The sequence below is a fragment of the Xenopus laevis genome, chromosome 1S (genome assembly GCF_017654675.1).
Source record: "Xenopus laevis strain J_2021 chromosome 1S, Xenopus_laevis_v10.1, whole genome shotgun sequence".
Classification (NCBI taxonomy): domain Eukaryota; kingdom Metazoa; phylum Chordata; class Amphibia; order Anura; family Pipidae; genus Xenopus; species Xenopus laevis.
In genome coordinates, this window is record NC_054372.1 from 12,490,248 (window position 1) to 12,514,507 (window position 24,260).

The following is a 24,260-nucleotide window of genomic DNA, read 5'->3' on the forward strand; positions in this document are numbered from 1 at the left end:
CAGCCAATCAGAGCCCACTGAGCATGTGAGTGTCACAGACACTTTCCAAGATGGTGACCCCCTGTGACAAGTTTGAAGTCCTGGATCATTGCTGCTATTGACAAGCTCAAACTTTAGCCTCGTGCAATAAGTTCAGTATAGAAGCCTGTTTTACTAACATTGGAATCCCCCCAACAGGCACAGCTCCCTCTAATTGTTGGTCCGTGTTATATGGGACCTTCCTCCCTGTTATTAATCAGAAGCATCAGTATCACAGCACAGGGTTTATAGAACAGCAAATAAACAGTCGGCTGGAAAAAAAAAAGATACATTTTAATGACAGCAAAGAACACAGTTCTTAATATCGCGATTAAAAATGTCACCGCTTTAAATTTGATCAGAAGCTGCACAACCAGCATTATTATTCCCATTCTGACCACAAAAGCCAACCTTAAATTATATTCCATAACATTTACACCTAAATCTGGCTGTATTTTATATATTAGAAAGGAAACCTCTGTCATCAAAACTTCACAGAACAAACAGTGGAATTGGACATGCGAGGCCTGTGTTACTGTACCTTGGGCTGCGATCTTTCCCCTGCACACATCTGATTATCCGGAAACCCATTATCCAGAAAGCTCCAAATTACACAAAGGCCATAGACTCCATTTTATCCAAATAATCCAAATTTTAAAAATGATTTCCTTTTTCTGTAATAATAAAACAGTAGCTTGTACTTGATCCCAACTAAGATATAATTAATCCTTATTGGAAGCAAAACCAGCCTATTGGGTTTATTTAATGTTTACATGATTTTCTAGTAGGTTTAAGGTGTGAAGATCCAAATTACGGAAAGATCCATTATCTGGAAAAGCGCAGGTCCCGAGCATTCTGGGCAACGTGTCCCATACCCGTGTGTGTGTGTGTATATATATATATTTTTTTTTTATTTGTTTCTCTCCTTTAATATTCCACAGTAGATGCTCAGTAATCCTGATCCTACAAGTGCAAAGACTAATTTACTGGCTGGTGTCAGTATTGGGTTTTTTCTTAGGTTCATTCTTTTGGGAAAAAATAGGCACTGGCCCAAACTTACTCTGCCCCCAGCTTAGAGCTTAAAAGGCATGTAAAGTGTAAAATAGAATAAGGCTAGAAATGCTGTATTTTGTATACTAAATATAAACATGAACTTACTGCACCACAAGCCTAATCAAACAAATAATTTATGCTTTCAAAGTTGGCTACAGGGGCTCAACATCTTGTAACTTTGTTATACATCTTTGCAAGACTAAGACTGTGCACATGCTCAGTGTGGTCTGAGCTGCTTTGAAGGAGAACTAAACCCTAAAAAGGAATATGGCTAAAAATGCCATATTTTATATAGTGAACTTATTGCACGAGGCTAAAGTTTCAGCTTGTCAATAGCAGCAATGATCCAGGACTTCAAACTTGTCACAGGGGGTCACCATCTTGGAAAGTGTCTGTGACACTCACATGCTCAGTGGGCTCTGATTGGCTGTTGAGAAGCTAAGCTTAGGGCTCGTCACTAATTATCCAGCAGAAAATGAGCTTCCCTGGCTGTAATATAAGCTGATGCTACAGGTTTGCTGATTATTACATTCTGATGCTAATTGCACTGGTTTCTGTGCTGCCATGTAGTAATTATGTGCATTAATTACTAATCAGCCTTATATTGTGACATTTCTATTCTATGTGTACTGTATATTGTGAGTGGCTCCCTAAGTTCAGTAAGTGACAGCAGCACAGAGCATGTGCAGTGAATCAGCAGAAAAGAAGATGGGGAGCTACTGGGGCATCTTTGGAGAACACAGATCTTTACTGCTAAAGGGTTGTGGTTGCCTTGGGCTGGTACAGAAGCACAAAACATAATGTACAACAGCAACTTCTTTGGATAAGCTTTAGTTCTCCTTTAACATATCCCCCTCCCCCAAGTATCCTTGTCCTTAAAACGTGGCTTTTGGGAGATGCCAGCAAGTTGTTTACTGAAGTGTAACAGCTGAGTGAGTTGTTTCTGCTACTGGGGAACAAGTGAAAAGGAAATACTTTTTATAACATAAGTTCTAGCAAAAAATACAGAAAGCACATTTTTGATATACATGAAAACAAAGTTTTGTGAAGCTGCACTTTCTCTTTAAAGGGAAAAAGTGTTTGGCTTCTACCCGTATATAAAGCAGAATGTGAGAGTCACCACCCGGCATACACCGGCTCAGTATCGCGGGTAACTCCATACAGATAACTAGGGGACATCTGGGGGTCCAGCAGTCGGGACTTTGAGCTGCAGCTTCTCACGTTTCTTTCTACCCTAGTTCTCTGCTTCCTCACTGCAAACAAGATGACGATGATTAGGCCTGCAAAGGAGAAGCTATATATTATATAGTGAATAAAGTACCCCCTCTTGTAAAATATAAGGATATTATAAGTTACGGAGGAGTTTCATGACCATATAAAAGTACGAGGCCGAAGGAACTCCGAGGTAACTTCTAATATCCTCATATTTTACAACTCGGGGTACTTTATTTATTATAATACACAAGTTTCAGTGAGTCATGTGACAGAAATGACATCAGAACTCACCGTTTATAACTGATGACATCACTAGTCACCATTTATAACTGAGGACATCAGAACTCACCGTTTATAAGGATATAATTTACAAGATATTCATGGCTTTTGTGTATATCTCTCTATCTATATATCTATATCTATATATCCATGAATATCTTGTAAAATATATCCTTATAAACGGTGAGTTCTGATGTCATCAGTTATAAACGGTGAGTAGTGATGTCATTTCTGTCACATGACTCACTAAATATTTATTATAATAAATAAAAGTACCCCTTGGTGGAAAATATGAGGATATTAGAAGTAACCTTGGAGTTCCGTGACCTGTATATGTTTACAACCCTTCTATTTCTCACAAAGCACAAGTGACTCACACGTGGCACAAACGACCAGCAATACAATAGTGAGCGGCGCAACTTGGCACGTGTCTCCGGCTTTACGGAAGAAGGTCTCCATACAGTAACTCGGCTCTGTGCTTCCCGCTGGGCAGAAGGCATCTTCTGGGCATTGAATCGGATTAATGTCTGGGCTCTGAAATAATCAAAATACTTTCACTATAGAGTTGTTTTAATTAAAGGGGCGGTTCACTTTTGTGTTAACTTTTTTTTATGCTATAGCACAAGGCTGCCCAAAAGTTAGATCGGGATCTACCAGTAGACCTTTAGCTTGTAATCAGTAGATCTCAAGGCTGTTAACGAACCGCTTGACTAAATTACCCTTCTATTTCATGCTTTTCATTCAAGTATTTATTATGCCAAGATTACGTAAGAAATAGTAGTTTCTTAAAAATAGCAATATAAATCAATATAATATGTAAGTAATACTTTCCATGGAACAGAATGCCAACAATGATATTATGGATGTAGATCATTATGGGACAACATCACTAAAAGTAGATCTCTCAGTAAAGTATGGGCACTCCTGTTATAGAAAGACCAATTCTAAGCAACTTTTCAATTGGCCTTCGTTTTTTCTGTTTCATAATTTTTTAATGATTTGCCTTCTTCTGACTCCTTTCTGCTTTCAAATGGGGGTCACTGACCCCATCTAAAAAAAACAAATGCTCTGTAAGGCTACAAATGTATTGTTATTGCTACTTTTTATTACTCATCTTTCTATTCAGGTCTCTCCTATTCATATTCCAGTCTCTTATTCACATCAGTGCATGTTGCTAGGGTTATTTGGACCCTAGCAACCAGATGGCTGAAATTGCAAACTGGAGAGCTATGGAATAAATAGCTACATAACTCAAAAACCACAAAAAATAAAAAACAATTGTAAATTGTCTCAGAATATCACTCTCTACATCATCAAAAATGTTATCTCAAAGTTGAACAACCCCTTTAACTAATATTTAGCCTAGGGCAAACCACACTTTGGTTGACCCTAATCATCTAGCCCAGTGCTGTCCAACTTCTGTGGTACTGAGGGCTGGAATTTCTCTGGCCAAAGTGGTGGAGGGCCAATAAAAGAAGCCAGTGTGGACCATGCCCCTTTTAAAACAAACCCATGTTACCACAAGATCATGTTACATGGTAACACACCAAAAGACCCAAATGGTTGGTGCTCACTGTAAGGATATCACTTATCACTCATGTGAAAAATGTTAGTCATATCCTTTAATCCATAAGATGTTGCAGCCTCCTCCTCTGTCTATAAAACAGCACCCCCCCCCCCCAGCACACGGTTAAATACCTTAGGGGCCCTTAACAACAATTTCCAAATGCTGACAAACCCTACAAGGTTCTCATCTCACAAGGTACAAAGAACGACAGGAAACATAGGACAGGCAGAGTATGACACACACACACAGCATAGAAGAGGCAGAGTATGACACACACAGGGATCATAGGGAAGGCAGAGTATGGCACACACAGGAAGGATAGGACAGGCGTATGGCGCACACACAGGCAGCATAGGGCAGACAGAGTATGGCACACACTGGGAGCATAGAGCAGGCAGAGTATGGCACACACAGGGAGAATAGGACAGGTGTATGGCACACACACAGGCAGAATAGGACAGGTGTATGGCACACACATAGGCAGCATATGGCAGGCAGAGTATGGCACACACAGGGAGCACAGGGCAGGCAGAGTATGGCACACACAGGCAGCATAAGGCAGGCAGAGTATGGCACACACAGGGAGCATAGGACAGGCAGAGTATGGCGCACACACAGGGAACATACGGAAGGCAGAGTATGGCACAAACAGGGAGCACAGGGCAGGCAGAGTATGGCACACACAGGCAGCATAAGGCAGGCAGAGTATGGCACACACAGGGAGCACAGGGCAGGCAGAGTATGGCACACACAGGCAGCATAAGGCAGGCAGAGTATGGCACACACAGGGAGGATAGGACAGGCAGAGTATGGCACAAACAGGGAGCACAGGGAAGGCAGAGTATGGCACACACAGGGAGCACAGGGCAGGCAGAGTATGGCACACACAGGGAGGATAGGACAGGCATATGGCACACACAGGGAGCATAGGGCAGGCAGAGTATGGCACAAACAGAAAGCACAGGGCAGGCAGAGAATGGCACACACAGGGAGCATAGGGCAGACAGAGTATGGCACATACAGGGAGGATAAGACAGAGAGTATGGCACACTCAGGAAGTATAGGACAGGCAGAATACAACAGGAGACAGGGAAACCTATCAGGACTTTAAAGATGGCCAAAAAAATCTTACAGGACAATAGTGATATTCAGGACACACATCACAACTTGCTGCTCCCCATTTGGACTGATAATGACCATCTTGGCAGAACTTGCACATGGCGTCACCAGGCCCTTTATACGAACCTGAAGACAAGAGCAACGAGACACACGTTACATTTATGCAGAGATATATTCCTGGAGCAACAGAATGATCTCAAATGGAACAGTGGCTTCAGGACTTATCAGAACTTTGAGGCCTAACATTTAGTGAGGACCCCGTTAGCTTAGAAACATTGATTTCATTCACTCATAGACTGGTTGGCTGTTTCAGCCCTACATATTATATATACATATGGGATATACTGCATAACCAACAGGCTATAAAGTTCTGAATCCCAGCAAAGGGAAGACATACCTGGGTGACAAAAGGAACAGTCTGTGGAAGCTTGTGCTAAGGCTTCTTCTCCATTGGGACAGACAGTGCAGGTGAGGCAGCTGGAAGTGCTGGTGAAAGAGCAAGTTGAGTTATTCTTGCTGGGTAAAGTCAGAGTAATTAGTCTGCTAAAGCAACGAGCTGCCATAACTTGAATGTCAGTGTTGGGAAACCCAGAGAATTTAAGGTTGGCAGTGGTCCCTGACTAATCAAATAATCATATTGAATCATATTAGAATCATAGGTACATTGGGTTCTTAATTCAGTAGACAAAATAATAAAGAAAATATACAAAGTATAGGGGGCCCTATATGATAAGAAAATGTTCAAAAGAATACACAAGGCCCTGTAGCAAGAAAGCATTTAAAGGAACAGTAATACCAAAAATAAAAATTTTAAATAATACAAATACAATGTACTGTTGCCCTACACTGGCAAAACTGCTGTGTTTGCTTCAGAAACACTACTATAGTTTATATAAACAAGCTGCTGTGTAGCCATGGGGGCAGCCATTCAAGCACAGGATACACAGTAGATAACAGATAAGTACTACTATAGTTTATATAAACAAGCTGCTGTGTAGCCATGGGGGCAGCTATTCAAGCACAGGATACACAGTAGATAACAGATAAGTACTACTATAGTTTATATAAACAAGCTACTGTGTAGCCATGGGGGCAGCCATTCAAGCACAGGATACACAGTAGATAACAGATAAGTACTACTATAGTTTATATAAACAAGCTGCTGTGTAGCCATGGGGGCAGCTATTCAAGCACAGGATACACAGTAGATAACAGATAAGTACTACTATAGTTTATATAAACAAGCTACTGTGTAGCCATGGGGGCAGCCATTCAAGCACAGGATACACAGTAGATAACAGATAAGTACTACTATAGTTTATATAAATAAGCTGCTGTGTAGCCATGGGGGCAGCCATTCAAGCACAGGATACACAGTAGATAACAGATAAGTACTACTATAGTTTATATAAACAAGCTGCTGTGTAGCCATGGGGGCAGCTATTCAAGCACAGGATACACAGTAGATAACAGATAAGTACTACTATAGTTTATATAAACAAGCTACTGTGTAGCCATGGGGGCAGCCATTCAAGCACAGGATACACAGTAGATAACAGATAAGTACTACTATAGTTTATATAAACAAGCTGCTGTGTAGCCATGGGGGCAGCTATTCAAGCACAGGATACACAGTAGATAACAGATAAGTACTACTATAGTTTATATAAACAAGCTACTGTGTAGCCATGGGGGCAGCCATTCAAGCACAGGATACACAGTAGATAACAGATAAGTACTACTATAGTTTATATAAATAAGCTGCTGTGTAGCCATGGGGGCAGCCATTCAAGCACAGGATACAGGCCCGGATTTGTGGCAAGGCCACATAGGCCTGGGCCTAGGGCGGCGCAATTTCAGGGGCGGCCCAGCCGCATCAGTAACTAGCACTGGAGACTCACGTCAGTCTCCAGTGCTGTTCCCAAGTGTTAAGATGTGCGCATTCGCGCGCACACACTGAGGGGGAAGAGGACGGCACCTGGAAGGGGAGGGACATTGCTGGACAGGGGGAATCGAAGGGGACGGCACAGTGCTGTTCCAGAGTGTTAAGCTATGCGCAGAAAGCGGAAGTCCCTGGAAGGCAAGGGGACATCGCTGGACAGGGGGAAACCGGAAGTGGAGGTAACAGTGCTGGACAGGGGAAGCGAAGGGGACGGCACCGGCAGGGGAGCGATGAGTAGAGCCGGCCTAGGGGCGGCAAGTTTGTAAATCCGGGCCTGACAGGATACACAGTAGATAACAGATAAGTACTACTATAGTTTATATAAACAAGCTGTTGTGTAGCCATGGGGGCAGCCATTCAAGCTCAGGATACACAGTAGATAACAGATAAGTACTACTATAGTTTATATAAACAAGCTGCTGTGTAGCCATGGGGGCAGCCATTCAAGCACAGGATGCACAGTAGATAACAGATAAGTACTACTATAGTTTATATAAACAAGCTGCTGTGTAGCCATGGGGGCAGCCATTCAAGCACAGGATACACAGTAGATAACAGATAAGTACTACTATAGTTTATATAAACAAGCTGCTGTGTAGCCATGGGGGCAGCCATTCAAGCACAGGATACACAGTAGATAACAGATAAGTACTACTATAGTTTATATATACAAGCTGCTGTGTAGCCATGGGGACAGCCATTCAAGCACAGGATACACAGTAGATAACAGATAAGTACTACTATAGTGTATATAAACAAGCTGCTGTGTAGCCATGGGGGCAGCCATTCAAGCACAGGATACACAGTTGATAACAGGTAAGTACTACTATAGTTTATATAAACAAGCTGCTGTGTAGCCATGGTGGAAATTGAAAAAAGACTATATGTCACAGGTTAAATAGTGCATAACAGATGACCCCATTAATTTCCTGGAGTACAGGTATGGGATCCATTATCCAGAAAGCTCCAAATTACAGAAAGGCCAAAACAATGCAAATTTTTAAAATTTTAAATTTTCTCTAATAAAACAGTAGCTTGTTCTTGATCCCAACTTAAGATATAATTAATCCTTATTGGAAGCAAAACCAGCCTATTGGGTTTATTTAACATTTACATGGTTTTCTAGTAGACTTAGGGGCAGATTTATCAAGGGTCAAATTAAAAATTTAAATTCTAATTTTCGAGTTTTTTTTATGGTCAAAATTGTCAAATTCGACTAGGGGGGTTATTCAAATTTGATTAGAGTTTTTAAAAAAATTAGCATTCAATTTTTGTTATTTATCATTCTCTGGCCCTTTAAGAACTCAAATTCGACTATTCGCCACCTAAAACCTGCCGAATCACTGTTTAAATCAATGGTTGAGGTCCAGGGATGAATTTGGAATTGTTTGCAGCCTTCCTGAGTCGAGTTTCTAACATTCGAATCGAATTCGATGAGTTTTCGGGTAAATTCTATTCATCCAACTTTTAAAAATGAGATTTTATTAATGAATTTCGATTGGTCGAATTTCAAGTTCATGGGAGTTTTAAAAAAATTTGACCCTTAATAAATGTGCCTATTAGGGGCAGATTTATCAAAGGTTGAGGTGAATTTTCGAATGAAAAAAATCGAATTTTTAGCTATTTTTTGTGCACTGTCTCTTTAAAAATTCGACCATCTAAAACCTGCCGAATTGCTGTTTTTGCCTATGGGGGACCTCCTAGAACCTGTTTGGAGTCAAAGTTTTTTTGGGGGGAAAAACTTTGAATCTAATTTGATCAAATGCGCTATTCCTTCAATTCGTATGATTCTAATTCGGCCGATTACAGACCTATTCGATCGAAAACAGACCTATTCGACCAAAAAAAACCTTCAACTTAATTTTGGTTGGTCTTTTTGAATCTCAAAGTTTTTTCAATTCGAAATTTGACCCTTGATAAATATGCCCCTTAATGTATGGAGATCAAAATTACATAAGATCAGTTATCCAGATAACCCCAGGTCCCGAGCATTCTGGATAACAGGTCCCGTACCTATACTGCTCATTTAATGCTCTCACCCTACCCCTAAGTCTTCTCCAAATTCTAGGCCAGGGCTTATAAGGTGGGTATCTGTTACTATGGTAGGACAACAGCCAATCAGAGGCTGAGAATCATTCTATTATTAGCAGCAATAGATAAGCCATTGTTATTATTACTTGCAATAGGACCCCAGAGGGCAAGGCTCACATGATGTAGCATTCTCACGAGTGGCGTAAAACCCTGTTCAGAAAGAAACATTAAATTAAATCAACTGGTGGTAAATAGCACAGAACTGTCCATTATATTTTAATGAATTAAGGCTGATAAGATATAGATATAGATATAGATATAAAAGACACAAAAACCATGAATATCTTGTAAAGTATATCCTTATAAACGGTGAGGTCTGATGTCATCAGTTATAAACGGTGAGTAGTGATGTCATTTCTGTCACATGACTCACTGAAACTTGTGTATTATAATAGATAAAGTACCCCCAGTTGCAAAATATGAGGATATTAGAAGTTACCTCGGAGTTCCATGACCTTCGGCCTCGTGTTTTTATATGGTCATGAAACTCCTGAGTAACTTATAATATCCTTATAATTTACAAGAGGGGGTACTTTATTCACTATATAATACACAAAAGCCATGAATATCCTGTAAATTATATCCTTATAAACGGTGAGTAGTGATGTCATCAGTTATAAACGGTGAGTTCTGATGTAATTTCTGTCACATGACTCACTGAAATTCGTGTATTATAATAAATAAAGTACCCCCAGTTGCAAAATATAAGGATATTAGAAGTTACCTCGGAGTTTCCTGACCTGTATAAAAACACTCGGCATTCGGCCTCGTGTTTTTATATGGTCATGAAACTCCTCAGTAACTTATAATATCCTTATATTTTACAAAAGGGGGTACTTTATTCACTATATAATACACAATCATGTTCTCAGACTGAAATTGTTTTTCTTTGGGTTTGAACAGAAAAATACGTGTCCAGAATTTAAACTTGAACAACATTAAAAAGGGTGGTTCACCTTAAAGTCAAATTTTAGTAGGTTATAGAATGGCCAATTCCATGCAACTTTTCAATTGGTCTTCATTTTTCTTTATAGTTTTATAATTATTTTACTTTGTCTTCCAACTCTTTTTAGCTTTCAAATGGAGGACACTGACCCCCATCTAAAATACAAAAATGCTCAAAGGCTAATGTATTGTTATTACTCCTCTTTCTATACAGGCCTCTCCTACTCATATTCCAGTCTCTTGCCCGGTTGCTAGGGTAATTTAGACCCTAGCAACTGGATGGCTGGAATTGCAAACTGGAGAGCTGCTGAATAAAAAACCCTAAGTAACTTAATAACCACAAATAATAAAAAATGAAATCCAATTGCAAATTATCTCAGAAAATCAGTCTCTACATAATACTAAAAGTTGAACAACCCCTTTAATATAAAGTGCAGTAAAACGTACAAGCGTAGCCTCCATGTGCAGAGTCAGACACTTCAGTGGGAGTTTTTACCCATAATAAAGTATTTCTGCTTCTCCCACAATTCCACCGTAACTGCAGCCTCAGGCAATTCACTTGGCACAATGGAGTCTTATTAAAGCGCACACAACTACAACTGCTTGTTGTTACTATTTGGACACAATTGTTGGAAGTGGGGGTTTGGGTTACAGTTATGTTTTACCCTGAAGTTGAGTGGCAGTAGCTGTAGGTCGTCCTGCAGCAATAAACGTACTATCATGTGATTCATCAAGCAAACTGGGAGGGCACAATGGTGAGTGCAGTATTATGTTACAAGTACAAGGAGTGTGTACAGGGATTGTCATGGGAAAACTTGTTTTTTTCAAAACACATCAGTTAATAGTGCTGCTTCAGCAGAATTCTGCACTGAAATCAGTTTTTAAAAAGAGCAATATTTAATTTTGAAATCTGACATGGGGCTAGACATATTGTCAGTTTCCCAGGTGCCCTCAGTCATGTGACTTGTGCTCTGATAAATTGCCTCTCCTTGTGCTCTTCTCTTCCTCTCCCCACATCAGCTCATCAGCAGCCTAACAACAGAACAATGGGAAGGGAACAAGATAACAACTTAGATATAAGAAAAGCACTCCGTAGTAAAACACCCAAGTCTCACTGCGACTCCTCCCATTACATTGTGTGGGAGAAGCAATAGCTTATCTGAAAGCGGTTCCATTGTGAAGTGCTGGCTTTCTGAAATCTCAGGATTAGGCACAATTACCTGACATGGCTGCCTTCACACCAATATTACAGCTAAAAAAAAATACATTTGTTGGTCCAGGAATAACAATTTATATTGTAGAGTGAATTATTTGCAGTGCAAAAAGTGTAATTGTAAGGCGACCCCGCGGGGCCCGTGCGCTCGCTTACGGATATTTGCTCCTGCTGGGGGAGGTGTGTTCTGTTCAACGCAAGCTCAAAGTCCTGATTCGCCTTGTTGCATGTGCAATGATGTCACTGCATGCACGGTTACATGTTTTGAAGCCGTGGGCACCATCTTTGTTTTGGGCTATGCTCTATTTTGCCCTTGCTTACCGTTTCCTGGTTTTTGGTGCCAAATCTCCCTATTTGAACCTGCTCAGCCAATCATTCCTTGCCCAAGCTGACTTCTGGTCCTGTCCGATCCTGTTCAAGACTTTCGTGTGTTTCTGATCCTAGTTTTTGACTTTGGCCTGCCCTTTGACTACGAAACTCGCTGCCCGTCCTGACCTCTGCCTGTTCTTGACTCCGCTTCGTTTGACCCTTGTCTGTACCTCGTTTTGGAACTACTGACCTCTGCAGCGTCAGTGAAAACTGGGACTAGTTGAGCTCTTCTACTTTACGGAAGAGTCAGACTGATACCAGCAACCTAACTCCAGGTTCCGGCTTCACTAGTACGTTACAGAAATTTTGAGAGAAAAACTACACCATAAAAGCCATGAAAGAATCCCTTTAATGACTTCTTAATCAATAAGTGCAACAGTTGCTCCCATTTTTGTGCAACACAATATGCTCATTAATTGCCTGGGTTACTTCTCCAAATTAATATTTGCACCTGCTTTGTGAATCCACCCCCTTAATTACATCAACGGATTTCTTTTACAAGGACACAGTACTCAATTTCCAAAAAACTCTTTGCTTCATGGCCAGTGAGTGCAAACAGGTAACCACAACCAGCAGTGCAGAGACTGGCCAAGGACAAACAGATTCTCCTTTTGGCAGTGATTAAAGTTACAAATATCCAATAAAAATAAATGTGTAATGAATGTAAACAGGAAAGTTCATCATACAAAATGTTAAATTCTTAGTACAGCGCTCCGTAATATGTTGGCGCTTTAAAAATACTTAATAATAATAATAATAATGATAATAATAATAATAATTGTAAGCCATAATAGTAAATATGGAGCTTTACCTCTGTTGCAGGGTGCACACACGCTGGAGGCCGTTTGGTTGGAATAGTAGCCTGCCTGGCACGACTCACAAGCTGAGCTTTGGGTTCCACTACAAGGGAAACAGATATTATTTATGTGGATACAGGAAGGGAAAACTTTGGGATATAAGGCATAGCTGTGTCTCCCTCCATCCCATACTAATAACAGTATTCAGGCAGGTTGGTGCAGCCAATGAACGAAAGGGAGATCTATTCAATGAACAAACACAAAGCGAACATTGATCCAGATTGGAACCACGTATTATCTTTGTTGTGAGCTCTACAGGATTAGTAATTAATACAGATAATTACTACATGGCAGCACAGAAACCAGTGCAATTAGCATCAGAATTGAATAATCAGCAAACCTGTAGCATCAGCTTATATTACAGCCAGGGAAGCTCATTTTCTGCTGGATAATTAGTGGCCCCTAAGCTTAGCTTAGCATATTCATTTTTAGGGTTTATTTCTCCTTGAAAGGGGTGGCGGTCTATATAACAAAAAACACATTGAATTCAGATATATATTAAAAATATTATATTTACTGTATATACCTTTAATATTCATATAAACCTTTGACATTAAGCCTGAATCTGTGGGTTCTGGCACATCCCAGAGGGGCTACTGTAAGATGCCATAGACAGTCACTATTTATTGGGCTGGTGGGGGGGGGCTGTTTGGGCCTCTGAATAATTGAAACGCCAGGGCCTAGTTTGAATCCCAGTCCGGACCTGCTTTACATTGTTGATCTTATAAAATGAACAATGGGAAATGGAAATAAGAATAAAATATATAGGTGACTTACTTGGTATAGAATCCTTGTGGGCATGGGAAGCACAGCTGCTGGCCACTCTGGGGCTGGTAGTAGCCAACTGGGCAGGACAGGCAACTGGAGGAGTTTATACAGGAGCCACTTGTGCAACAAGTACAGTCTTCAGTGTCTGGGAGAGAATGAAAGGGAAAAGATCCGTAGCTTTATTATTATTAGGAAAGGAACAGTTCAATGCTGATTCTAATGCTCTGACTACAGGTTGGCTCTGAGCAGCCCAATGTGCCGTTACCTACTGTATATAGAAAATTAAAACAATAAGTCTCCCACCCAGTGGAAGATTGAGCAGTAGCCCTACAAGCCTGGACTGCCAGGCGCATAGCGGCCATTAGTCGCACATACCTCCCAACATTTTGGAAATAGAAAGAGGGACAAAAATATTTGCTGCACCAAGCGCAGTGACATTTTGACCACACCCATTTTGTAACCACACCCTCTAATTACCATGTCCATTTTACAAAATTTGGCAAGATATGAAAGTTTGAACACATTTCTGTGATTTTTATGTGTTATAACAGTTTTGCCAATGAAGGTAAATTTGCCCTTTAAGCTGCAACTGACAGTTTCCCCAAGAGACCCCCTTATCTTAAATTGTTGCCATTTTTTTGCTTATCTTAAATTGTTACAAATGCACCTGCCACATATTCTGGGCTCTCTGCCAAAAGCCAATCACGTTTTAGAAACGTTGTATCTTTTTCTGGCTGTTCAGTGCAGGAGATCAAAGAGAAAGTCGGGATATTTCAGTAACAATCTGGGACTGTGGGTTGAGCTGTCAAAATCGGGACTGTCCTGCGAAAAAAGGGAACAGTTGGGAGGTATGTTCCCAGAGTGTCAGGGCCTGATTTTTGATTCTCTGTAATCCCACAATTTGTGTCTCATACCCCCTTTTCTTTTTTTAAATTATAATCTCTATCATTCAAGGCCCTCTGTGTAGTTTGTGAGATACAGACTCTTCTGTTGTACAACACTGCTGAGCATGTTTATAGATAAGCGATAACAATAATACTAATGGACCAATTTACCAACGTTCGTATTTTTTTTTTTCTGTTCGTTTTTTTTTGGTCTTTTTTCCCAAATCTTATATTTTAGTGCTAAAAACTGTGGATTATTTTGTGAATATGGATTATTGCCAGTTACTCTAAACCATAAAAAAAATTGTAATTTATTAAATGATGAACCACGAAACGCACTATTACAATACTTTACCATCTATAAGCGGTCAAGGCCATATAGAAGTCAGTGGGCGCTGTCCTTATCTATTTCTGCCACTCATCTTTAATTCTGGTTTTTAAGGGTTTTTTCGCTACAGGTATGGGACCTGTTATCCAGAATGATCGGACCTGGGGTTTTCCAGATCATGGATCTTTCCATAATTTGGATCTTCGTGCCTTAAATCTACTAGAAAATCATGTAAACATTAAATAAACCCAATAGGCTGGTTTTGCCTCCAATAAGAATTAATTATATCTCAGTTGGGATCAAGTACAAGCGACTGTTTTATTATTACACAGAAAAAGGAAATAATTTTTTTTAAAATCTGGAGTATTTGATTATAATGGAATCTATGGGAGACAGCTTTTCAAAATTAAAAGAATTCAAGGTTTTCGTTATTTCGATTGCTCTGCATTTTTTTTTACACTTTTTTTATGCTTTGATCTTGATTTGATGTCTGGATCTTATAATAAATGACACGCCATTTGTGGTTTTATAGAAAATGAGTTAATTCTCTCTAAAACCACAAATGTAGATAAATGGCCCTCTAAATGTAGCAAGGTTTCTGATTGGCCCAGCCCCATGATTAGGGAAGTAATTCAGTTATCCCTGCGTCTCCTCCTTTCAGTGACTGCTGGACAAAATAAAAGTTGCCCTTTTCTCATAATAAACATGTTGTGTATATTGTGCTGGAGACATATTATTCTTCCGCCAGTGATTTCCAGCATAAATACAGCTTGTGAACAATAGAAACTCTCAGCACAGAAATTATTATAATCCTCCGTACGTACTACAAATTAAAGGCTGCAATGCTGAGCCCCTGCAATTTTATTTAATTAAAGGCTGTTTTGGTTCAGTTCCTATAAACTCACAAACCACCATGTGTCTGAATGGCCTTGAAGCCATGAATTATGAAGTGCAATGACCCACAACATTCTCAAAGTCCCATAGCTTTGTTCCCTAACATGCGGTTACTGCTGCACAACATGCAATTATCCCTGTAACAGTGAGAAACCGTGATCTTCAGTTCCATTCACAAATACAGGTATGGGAGCTATTATCCGGAAAACCATTATCCAGAAAGCTCTGAATTACGGAAAGGCCGTCTCCCATAGTCTCCATTATAATAAAAAATCCAAATTTTTAAAAATCATTTCCTTTTTCTCTGTAATAATAAAACAGGATCCCAACTAAGATATAATTAATCCTTATTGGAAGCAAAAACCAGCCTATTGGGTTTATTTCATGTTTACATGATTTTCTAGTAGAGATAAGGTATGAAGATCCAAATTACGGAAAGATCTGTTAACCAGTAAACCACAGGTCCCGAGCATTTTGGAAAACAGGTCCCATACCTGTATATACATCCAGATGCGATAATGGACGAATAAAGTGCCTCTTATTCACGACTTGGAGTCTCTGCCGTGACTGCTTTCGTTAAAACAAATTATATATAATTTATATATTTATATGTTGTTTAAAGGGTAAGGTATTTTTCAGTAGCAATATGCACAAAATGTCTCAATGTCTTAAATATATTGATAATGGATTGAGTGCAGAGGACTCTTGTATTTGACTATATGTATTTTGTGGTCACAGCCTCATTGCACCCCCGCCTAATGGTTTTAAAAAATAGTGGTGAGCACAACTTTCCCTTGTTTGTTATAGTTATACAGGAGCAGTGACCAGCCCCATGTTGTAGCTCCCACCCCTCCCAGCTATAGTCAGGTGATCCCACTGGTGTCTAATAAAAGGGCAGCCAAGTTTGGGAGTTTTAACTTTGAAAGCAGCAAGTAAGTTGCAGGTAAAACTTAGTCCCTGTGTAAAATGTATAATGAAGCAATAGAATTCTTAATGAATCAGATGAAAATTGAGCATAGGACTGGCCAGATATGGGATGACTTTGACGTAGTTTGCCAGCTTTAATATATTGCAATATATGGACAAACAATCCCTGTTTTGTTTAAAGGGTAAGGCATTTTTTAGTAGCAGTATGTACAAAATGTCTCTGTCTTAAATATATTGATAATGGATTGAGTGCAGAGGACTCTTGTAGTTGAATAGATATAGATATACACACACACTTGGATTTACACATGGATCTATATACAATATAATATATATTACCATTAGGAACAAGTAGTTTCATCAAAATCTGATGATCCTGCTCAAATCAGCATAAAGGCATTAGGCACAGAGTGATCACAGCCCTGAGCTATCACTGAATAACCTACAATAATAATCCGGTACTGAAAAGAAAAAAATGAGGTGTATGATCTGAACTAAAATTGACATTTTCTTATTGAAATCATAACGAGTGTTTCAGTAATTAAAATTAATTTACTATGTGGCCTCATATGCTGCAGCGTTGTACAACAGAGAGGAAGGGAACATGATACTGATTGACTTTCATATGGGGTTGGTAGGAGACAAGGTCACCAGAGCTAGCAATCTAGAGCAGTTTGGGGTCAGATACAAAAAGGGACAGTTCTGTAGACTATGAAATTGACTGGTCATTGGTTAGAGGGGTCCATGTAGGGACTGCTGGAAGGGTTTGGTAGAGAGATAAATGCACAACAGTGAGGACTGGGGGAGATGCAATATCCATGGTGGATCAGGGTTTAGACCCCCCCAATACAGACATCAGGTGGAACTGACCCAGGTTTGTTTGTCTGTTGGGGGCCCAAGGCCATGAAGTTATGCCCTTGGGTCCAGTCACATAATTCAGAGTATTTGAGATAAGCCTATAAAACATCCACAGGACAAGACCACAGTGGTGCCAGTCAAGAGCACTGGAACATTCATAAGGCTAGAGCATTATTTAACCAACCGTCTATTATGCAGAGCAGCAGCCAATGGAAAGTGAGAAGGATTTTTTTGGTCAATGCAGAGCACTTTAAAGCCAACACACAATATCTACTCACTTCCCATTGGCTGCTGCTCTGCTCAGTGGACATGAGTCTCCTTGTAGTATGGATGGAGCACCTACTTAGTATTAGAAACAAGAGCCGTATTCGCCATCGCTCTCCTTTAATGAAGCCAACTGCAACAATGGACTCAGCAAAGTAGGCTAGGATATCATGCTCCCATCTCATCAGCTATTTCCTTTTTTATCCCCAGTTATCAGTGAAAATAATAACAAAGGCATCAGGGTAGATGTAGAAGGGTTAATCCAGTTATTAACTGCCCCAGTTCTGTAGTTTTATGCCCCACCTGCCTGATGAGGGAAATCCCACCGGGATAAACAGGGATTTCCCCAACTGGGAAAAAAACCTTCAGTATCACTGTGGCCTTAACACCTCTGTGGTCACTAAACAGCGATTCCTCTCTGGAACCACAAAAACACACTCAGTCGTTTATTAATTAACCGTAGAATCTCCCTCTATTTCATTTCTGAGTTCAGTGAGAACTGAGCATCGAAATGAACACGTAGTGGGAATTAGTCGTTTCACTTTGGATCACTTATTGGGGGGTCCCAGCCTCCCTCTACTCCAGAATGTGAATCAGATATGTTTTCAAATAAACCCATCATTAAAGGGCCGCTGTCCCTGGATTCTATAGTTTATTGTCTAATATCCACCAGACAAAGAGGCAATGTGGGGTTCCTGGCGGCCAAAGAAAGATGATAGGGCTGAACCCCTTTAGTTTCATCGAGCAGTGATGCGGTTTTCAAATATTGCTGAATTGGTTATCCTTAAAAGCTCTGGGGGCAAAGAGTGGGAGTGTCCATCTAGAACCATTTATATATGTAGTGCTTGTACCCTAGGCCTCTTTTTATATAAGAATATCCTAAAAAGCTGCCGTTGAGATGTGCCATGGCATCTCAATGGGGTGTAAAAGGCTTTTCTATTCTGCTGCAGGTATGGGATCTATTATCCGGAAACTCGTTATCCAGAAAGCTCCAAATTACAGGAAGGTTGTCTCCCATAGATCCCATTTTATGCAAATAATCCAATTTTTAAAAAATAATTTCCTATTTCTGTGTAATAATAAAACAGTAGCTTGTACTGGATCCCAACTAAGATATAATTAATCCTTATTGAAGGCAAAACCAGCCTATTGCCAACATTTTGGAAATAAAATCAGGGACAAAAAAAGTTGGCGCGTGTACCGCGGCAAAATATTTATTGACCCCGCCCATTTTTTGTGGCCACACCCCCAAATTACCATGTTCACTTTACAAAATTTGGCAAGTTTGAACATATTTCTGTGTTTTTTTTCCAGTTTTGCTAATGAAGGTGAATTGCCCTTTAAGCTGTGAGTCTAAGATAACAGGTCTCTTGGGAGAAGTTAGACTGTCTAACTTCCCCCAAGAGACCGGTTATCTTATATTGTTACAATTACTTATTTGCTTATCTAGAAATTGTTACAAAAGTATCTTATCTGCAGCTGTGGCTGTTCTGGGCTCTCTGCCAAGAGCCAATTAAGTTAGAAACATTGTTACTTTTTCTGGCTGTTCAGTGCAGAGAAAAACTGGACTTTCCAGTATAAATGCGGAAAGTCTTTATACTGGAAAAAAGACTGTCCCGCTGAAAACGGGACAGTTGGGAGGTATGTTTATAGACTCACTATGATGTCACGGAAGGGGCGGGCCACAAAGGATTGAGTCTATAAAAAGCACTCACTATGGGCAGAAGCTGGCACAGTAAGTCACATGTTGAGGACGGCTTAAAAACGGGACATTTGGGAGGTATGATTGGGTTTAATTTTTAAATGATTTTCTAGTAGAAGTAAGGTATGAAGACCCAAATTACGAATAGATCCGTTATCCGAAAACCCCTAGGTCCCGAGCATTCTGGATAACAGGTCCAGTACCTATATAACTAACAAAGAGTCAGACAGTGAAGCAAGGTCCAACGATTGGACAGCCAAATAAAAGTGCCCCTAAGGTTCTATCATACTGTAGGGCAAGATGCAATAAAACTATTACTGTATGGGTATTCCCCTGTACTAAGAACAATCCTGAAGGTATACAGTAATTATCCTTTAAAATAATTTAAAAAGACTTCCTCCACATTGACTGTACTCACCATTGCTGGGGAATGTTCCTGCCGGACAGGCTCCGCACTGCGTTGTATTAACAAAGCTACAGTTTGCCTCTATTAACGTTGCCCAAGTAGAGTTGGCCGGGATCGGAGTGGTGAGGAGCTGGCTACTGACGGAACAGGCTGAAAGAATAAAGGGGAACAGTTACTATGGAGCCTGAGCTGTATTTGGGGTCGTCCCCAGTGCAACACTTAATCCAATCTTTTTTCTCAACCCAAATTCTCAACTGCAGGTGGAATTGTCCCTTCTAAATGCACATTGTATTTTTCTTGTGTAATGCAAGATTTGAGTTTTAAGCAAGTGAGTCGTCAGGCGTTGTGGGAGTAAAGGACTGGGGCGTAAAGTGCTGCCCACATCATACAGGACCTGCCAGAGGAGCACAATCAGAAACACTTTATTGTACTTCATGCAATTCGCCTCACTCTTAAAACACATTTTATATATAATGTGGCCATAAAATTCATTACCTCTGTGAAGATGCCCAAGTAACCTAAGGTGACAGACCAATTTTTCATGGAAATAAGGATCTATATATATATATATCCACTTCAACACTTTAGGGGTGTCAGAAATGTCATAAAATTTGCACCAGGTCTAGTAACCCATAGCAACCAATCAGCAGGAAGCATTTGCAAATTATATTACTCTGCATATATCATGGCACACAGTTGAACTGCTCTTAAAATTTCAAACCAGTTAGATGCTTTAATTAATTAAAATATATTCCCAGTTTCAACACTAACAAAGCATAAAGTGAGAGCTGTGGTGTCAGGCCAATAGGAATAGCTCAGTCCTGGCAGCCGTCAACCAGAACAAAGAGCGGGGAAGCCTTGACTATTTGACTTAGAGGCGCGATGGAAAACATTGAGAATTCCCACTTACATGGATGGGGGGGGGGGTTTGATGATGATGATGATGATGGGGCTGGAGCAGTGGCAGGGGCTCAACACGAAGGCTCAGATTTGGGGATAATGTCTGTTTGCTCTTCTAGATACTCACTAACACAGACAAGTCAGAGAGTGTTTTTATGTTTGGGAAGGATAATTAATCTACACATTTTCCTTTATGGTTTTTCAGGGCCAATTCTGTGTATGTCAGGATAAATACAGTAGCAATTCCGTGTATAATACCCCAGAACACTGGCAGGATAAATACAGTAGGGATGCACCGAATCCAGGATTCGGTTCGGGATTCGGATTCGGCCGAATCCTTCTGCCCGGCCGAACCAAATCCGAATTTGCATATGTAAATTAGGGGCGGGGAGGAAAATCACGTGACTATTTGTCACAAAACAAGGAAGTATAAAATGTTTTCCCCTTCCCACCCCTAATTTGCATATGCAAATTAGGGTTTGGATTCGGTTCGGCATTCGCCAAATCTTTTGCAAAGGATTCGGGGGTTCGGCCGAATCCAAAAAGTGGATTCGGTGCATCCCTAAAACACAGTGGCAATTCCATGTATAATACCCCAGAACACTGGCAGGATAAATACAGTGGCAATTCCATGTATAATACCCCAGAACACTGGCAGGATAAATACAGTAGCAATTCCGTGTATAATACCCCAGAACACACGGCAGATAAATACAGAGGCAATATCTCAATCCTGTTTGTTGTAGAACATTCAAAAGGGGGCTTAGCCCACCAAATCTTTCATTAAAAACCCAGCAGTAAAGGCCATTTAGGGTGAAAACATATTTTCTGCCCAAAGATATTCTTGGACCTGTGGCTGATACTCCAATATTTTTCCTGTAACCTTGTTATGAACTAAGGGGAATCCTGAATAACGTCTGAACCTCCATGGGGGTCTTGCACAAAATTCAACAAGCACCACCCTATGGAAGCAGAAATTAAAACGTATATAAACTGTATCTTGTGAAAGTGATCTCCCACTGCAGGGCCCAATACAATCATTTGAACAGTTGTGGCTGGTTATTAATTCTATTCCCACTCCCAGCAATTCACATCGCTCAGATTAATAAGGAAAGGTGGGGAGAGAGTTGCACCAAAGCCACCCAGCAGTTATATAGTGAGTAGCATTGGGCACATCTCACACAGGTTAGGGTTAACACCTTTTCTGGAAAAAAAATACCGGCCTTCCTAGATATTTATCTTTTTTCCCTATTAATAACAATGGGATCAACCATCATTTTTACCGGCCAGGCCATTAAAATACTGGCCAGGTGGCAACCCTACACACAGACCTATACTCATAATCCTGCATTTAATTAGCATTGGTGCCGAGCGACTGCCAGAAATGACGTGTATATTCCTTGCACAAGAATTGTTGATGTTATTGCAGATTTGAACTTGATAGACCAGTTGTCTTTTCCCATCCTCAGCTTCTATATTATCATGTAACTACTTCTTCCCTTCATTCAACTATGGGGGATGGAAACATCAGCCATTGTGCTGCTACTTGTTGTAAATGCTGCTAGTCAGTTAGTAACTTAGTAAATGCACGTTTACATTGGACGGTGCATTGAAACTAATCTTTTAAAAATGGGATTTGCCTTAAAATTAGCTCTCAGTCTAACAAAGCCACTGGAATTCTAAGCTTGCAAATTATGTTTTTATTATTATTATTAATAATAATACATTTCTATCAAGTCAATGGAATAAGTAAACATAATAACCAGGTAAGTAGTTGAGCAGGAAACTGAATGATGAAAAAAAATGCATAAATATTTAGCCTCAAAATTGAAGATTAGAGTTTGAAACTTCATATTAAAAAAAGAGAGACTGATAAACCTCCAAAAAGTAGAAACAAACAAATATCACTACCATTCTAGGATTTTGTTTTAATGACTTTCCCTTAAATAATAGGGAAAAATGCAGGTTGCAAGGCTTAAAAACAGCCCTTTAAAGTGATGTATATTTTATATAAACACACACTTAAAAACACTTCTATTTGGACCCATGCTGCTTTAAGGTTACCTGGTGGAAAGCAGCAGTTGGTTAGTGCTGCAGGGATTCACAGCTGACAGTTGCAGGAACTGTATCCCAATGTTAATGGAAGAGCAGGGAGCAGTTGAGGGACAGGGGAATCACTTACCTAGGAGGCAGACAAGTTGCAGGGATGTGTAGATGCTCATTTTCACTTCATGGTACTGAATGATTCTCCCTACAAGAACAGAACTTCCCCCTCTGCTGGGCTGTTCTCCTTCCCATGTATCACCTGACTCCAATCATGTGCTGTTTGTATTGAGCCAGGACTCCTTGTAAGTTCCACAGCAGCCACTGAGAGCTGTAATTATCAGCCGACTCCCAGGGCCATAACAGTGTGTTACTAACGGCCAACAACACAGTCACGGTTATTAGCAGTTTGTTACCACTACATTCTAACAGGCTGCTCCCAACTGTCACCCATTGCCCTGCGACACACTGTGACTCTGACCTGACTCCAGGCCTTTTTAAAGGAGATGTAAACCCAGAGGCAAATGAAAGAAAATTTAATTTTAATAAAACTTTCTTTCTATTCTCTACAATGTACCAGAAGCCTGCTGAATAACAGACCTGTGTTTAAATTTACATTTAAAGGGGAAGTAAAGTCTAAAATAGAATGAGGCGAGAAATGCTGTATTTTGTATAGTAAACATAAACATGAACTTACTGCACCACAAGCCTAATCAAACAAATAATTTATGCTTTCAAAGTTGGCCACAGGGGGTCACCATCTTGTAACTTTGTTATACATCTTTGCAAGACCAAGACTGTGCACATGCTCAGTATGGTCTGAGCTGCTTAGGGATCATCATAAATGATCAAAACAGCACAAGTCAAATAATATCTGCCAGAAGCCGATACAACAAGACTAATTAATAATCAGAATATACAGACTGCACTGGGTCCTGTGTTGTCATGTAATCTAATGTGGATTTTATAGTTTTTGTATTGTTTAATACAAACTTTCTCCAACTCTGCAGAACCAGTGGCTGCAGCAAAATAATCCTCCAAATAGAATCCCAGTTTATCTGTTTAAATCTGGCTCCATGATCTTTGTCCCTGCAGCTGGAGTTGGAAACAGTAAAGGCGATGTAAAGGCAAAAATCAAATCCAATACAAATCTCTACACAGTTGCCGACTGCTCTACAGGGAAACAAACAAAGCTGCTTGAGTTCTGCATGGCTGGGAAGTAAGGCGGGGGCTCCCCCTGCTGTTCATAAGTATGATTGTTTCCCAGCTCAGTAGTTAGGGACCGTCTGACAATTCCTATCCACAGCAGTAAATGAAGGGAGAATTTCACTGCATACAGTCAGGTTTCTTATAAAAACTGTACATCTTTTTTAATTAAAGTATATTGGAGATAGGTTTCTTTTTCATTAAAATAAAGAAAGTAAAAATTGGATTTTATGTTTTTGCCTTTACATGCCCCTTAACTGTGAAGAAAAGTTTCAATGAACATATATTGGAAGGCTGCTTATATCCCCTTTAACAGTGGATTTTACCTTCAAGTGGGTTCCCAGTTCCCAGTGTTCTCTGAACTCCCAGCAACTCCCATCCATTCCCTTGTCATTAAAGTTGCAGTAAAGTC

General features: G+C 40.1%; 1 protein-coding gene across 1 annotated transcript; it reads right to left on the reverse strand.

Annotated features, from left to right (window-relative positions):
• Positions 1-2,035: 2,035 nt before the first annotated feature.
• LOC108706515 (major surface trophozoite antigen 11) lies at positions 2,036-23,003 on the reverse strand. The gene is made up of 9 exons (XM_018243006.2): positions 22,782-23,003; positions 19,712-19,849; positions 13,446-13,581; positions 12,623-12,711; positions 9,371-9,434; positions 5,649-5,737; positions 5,265-5,377; positions 2,943-3,099; positions 2,036-2,351 (listed from the first exon to the last, which is right to left on the reverse strand). Exons 1-9 carry the CDS (start codon positions 22,819-22,821, stop codon positions 2,188-2,190), a joined length of 990 nt encoding a protein of 329 aa, XP_018098495.1. The 5' UTR covers positions 22,822-23,003; the 3' UTR covers positions 2,036-2,187.
• Positions 23,004-24,260: the final 1,257 nt, after the last annotated feature.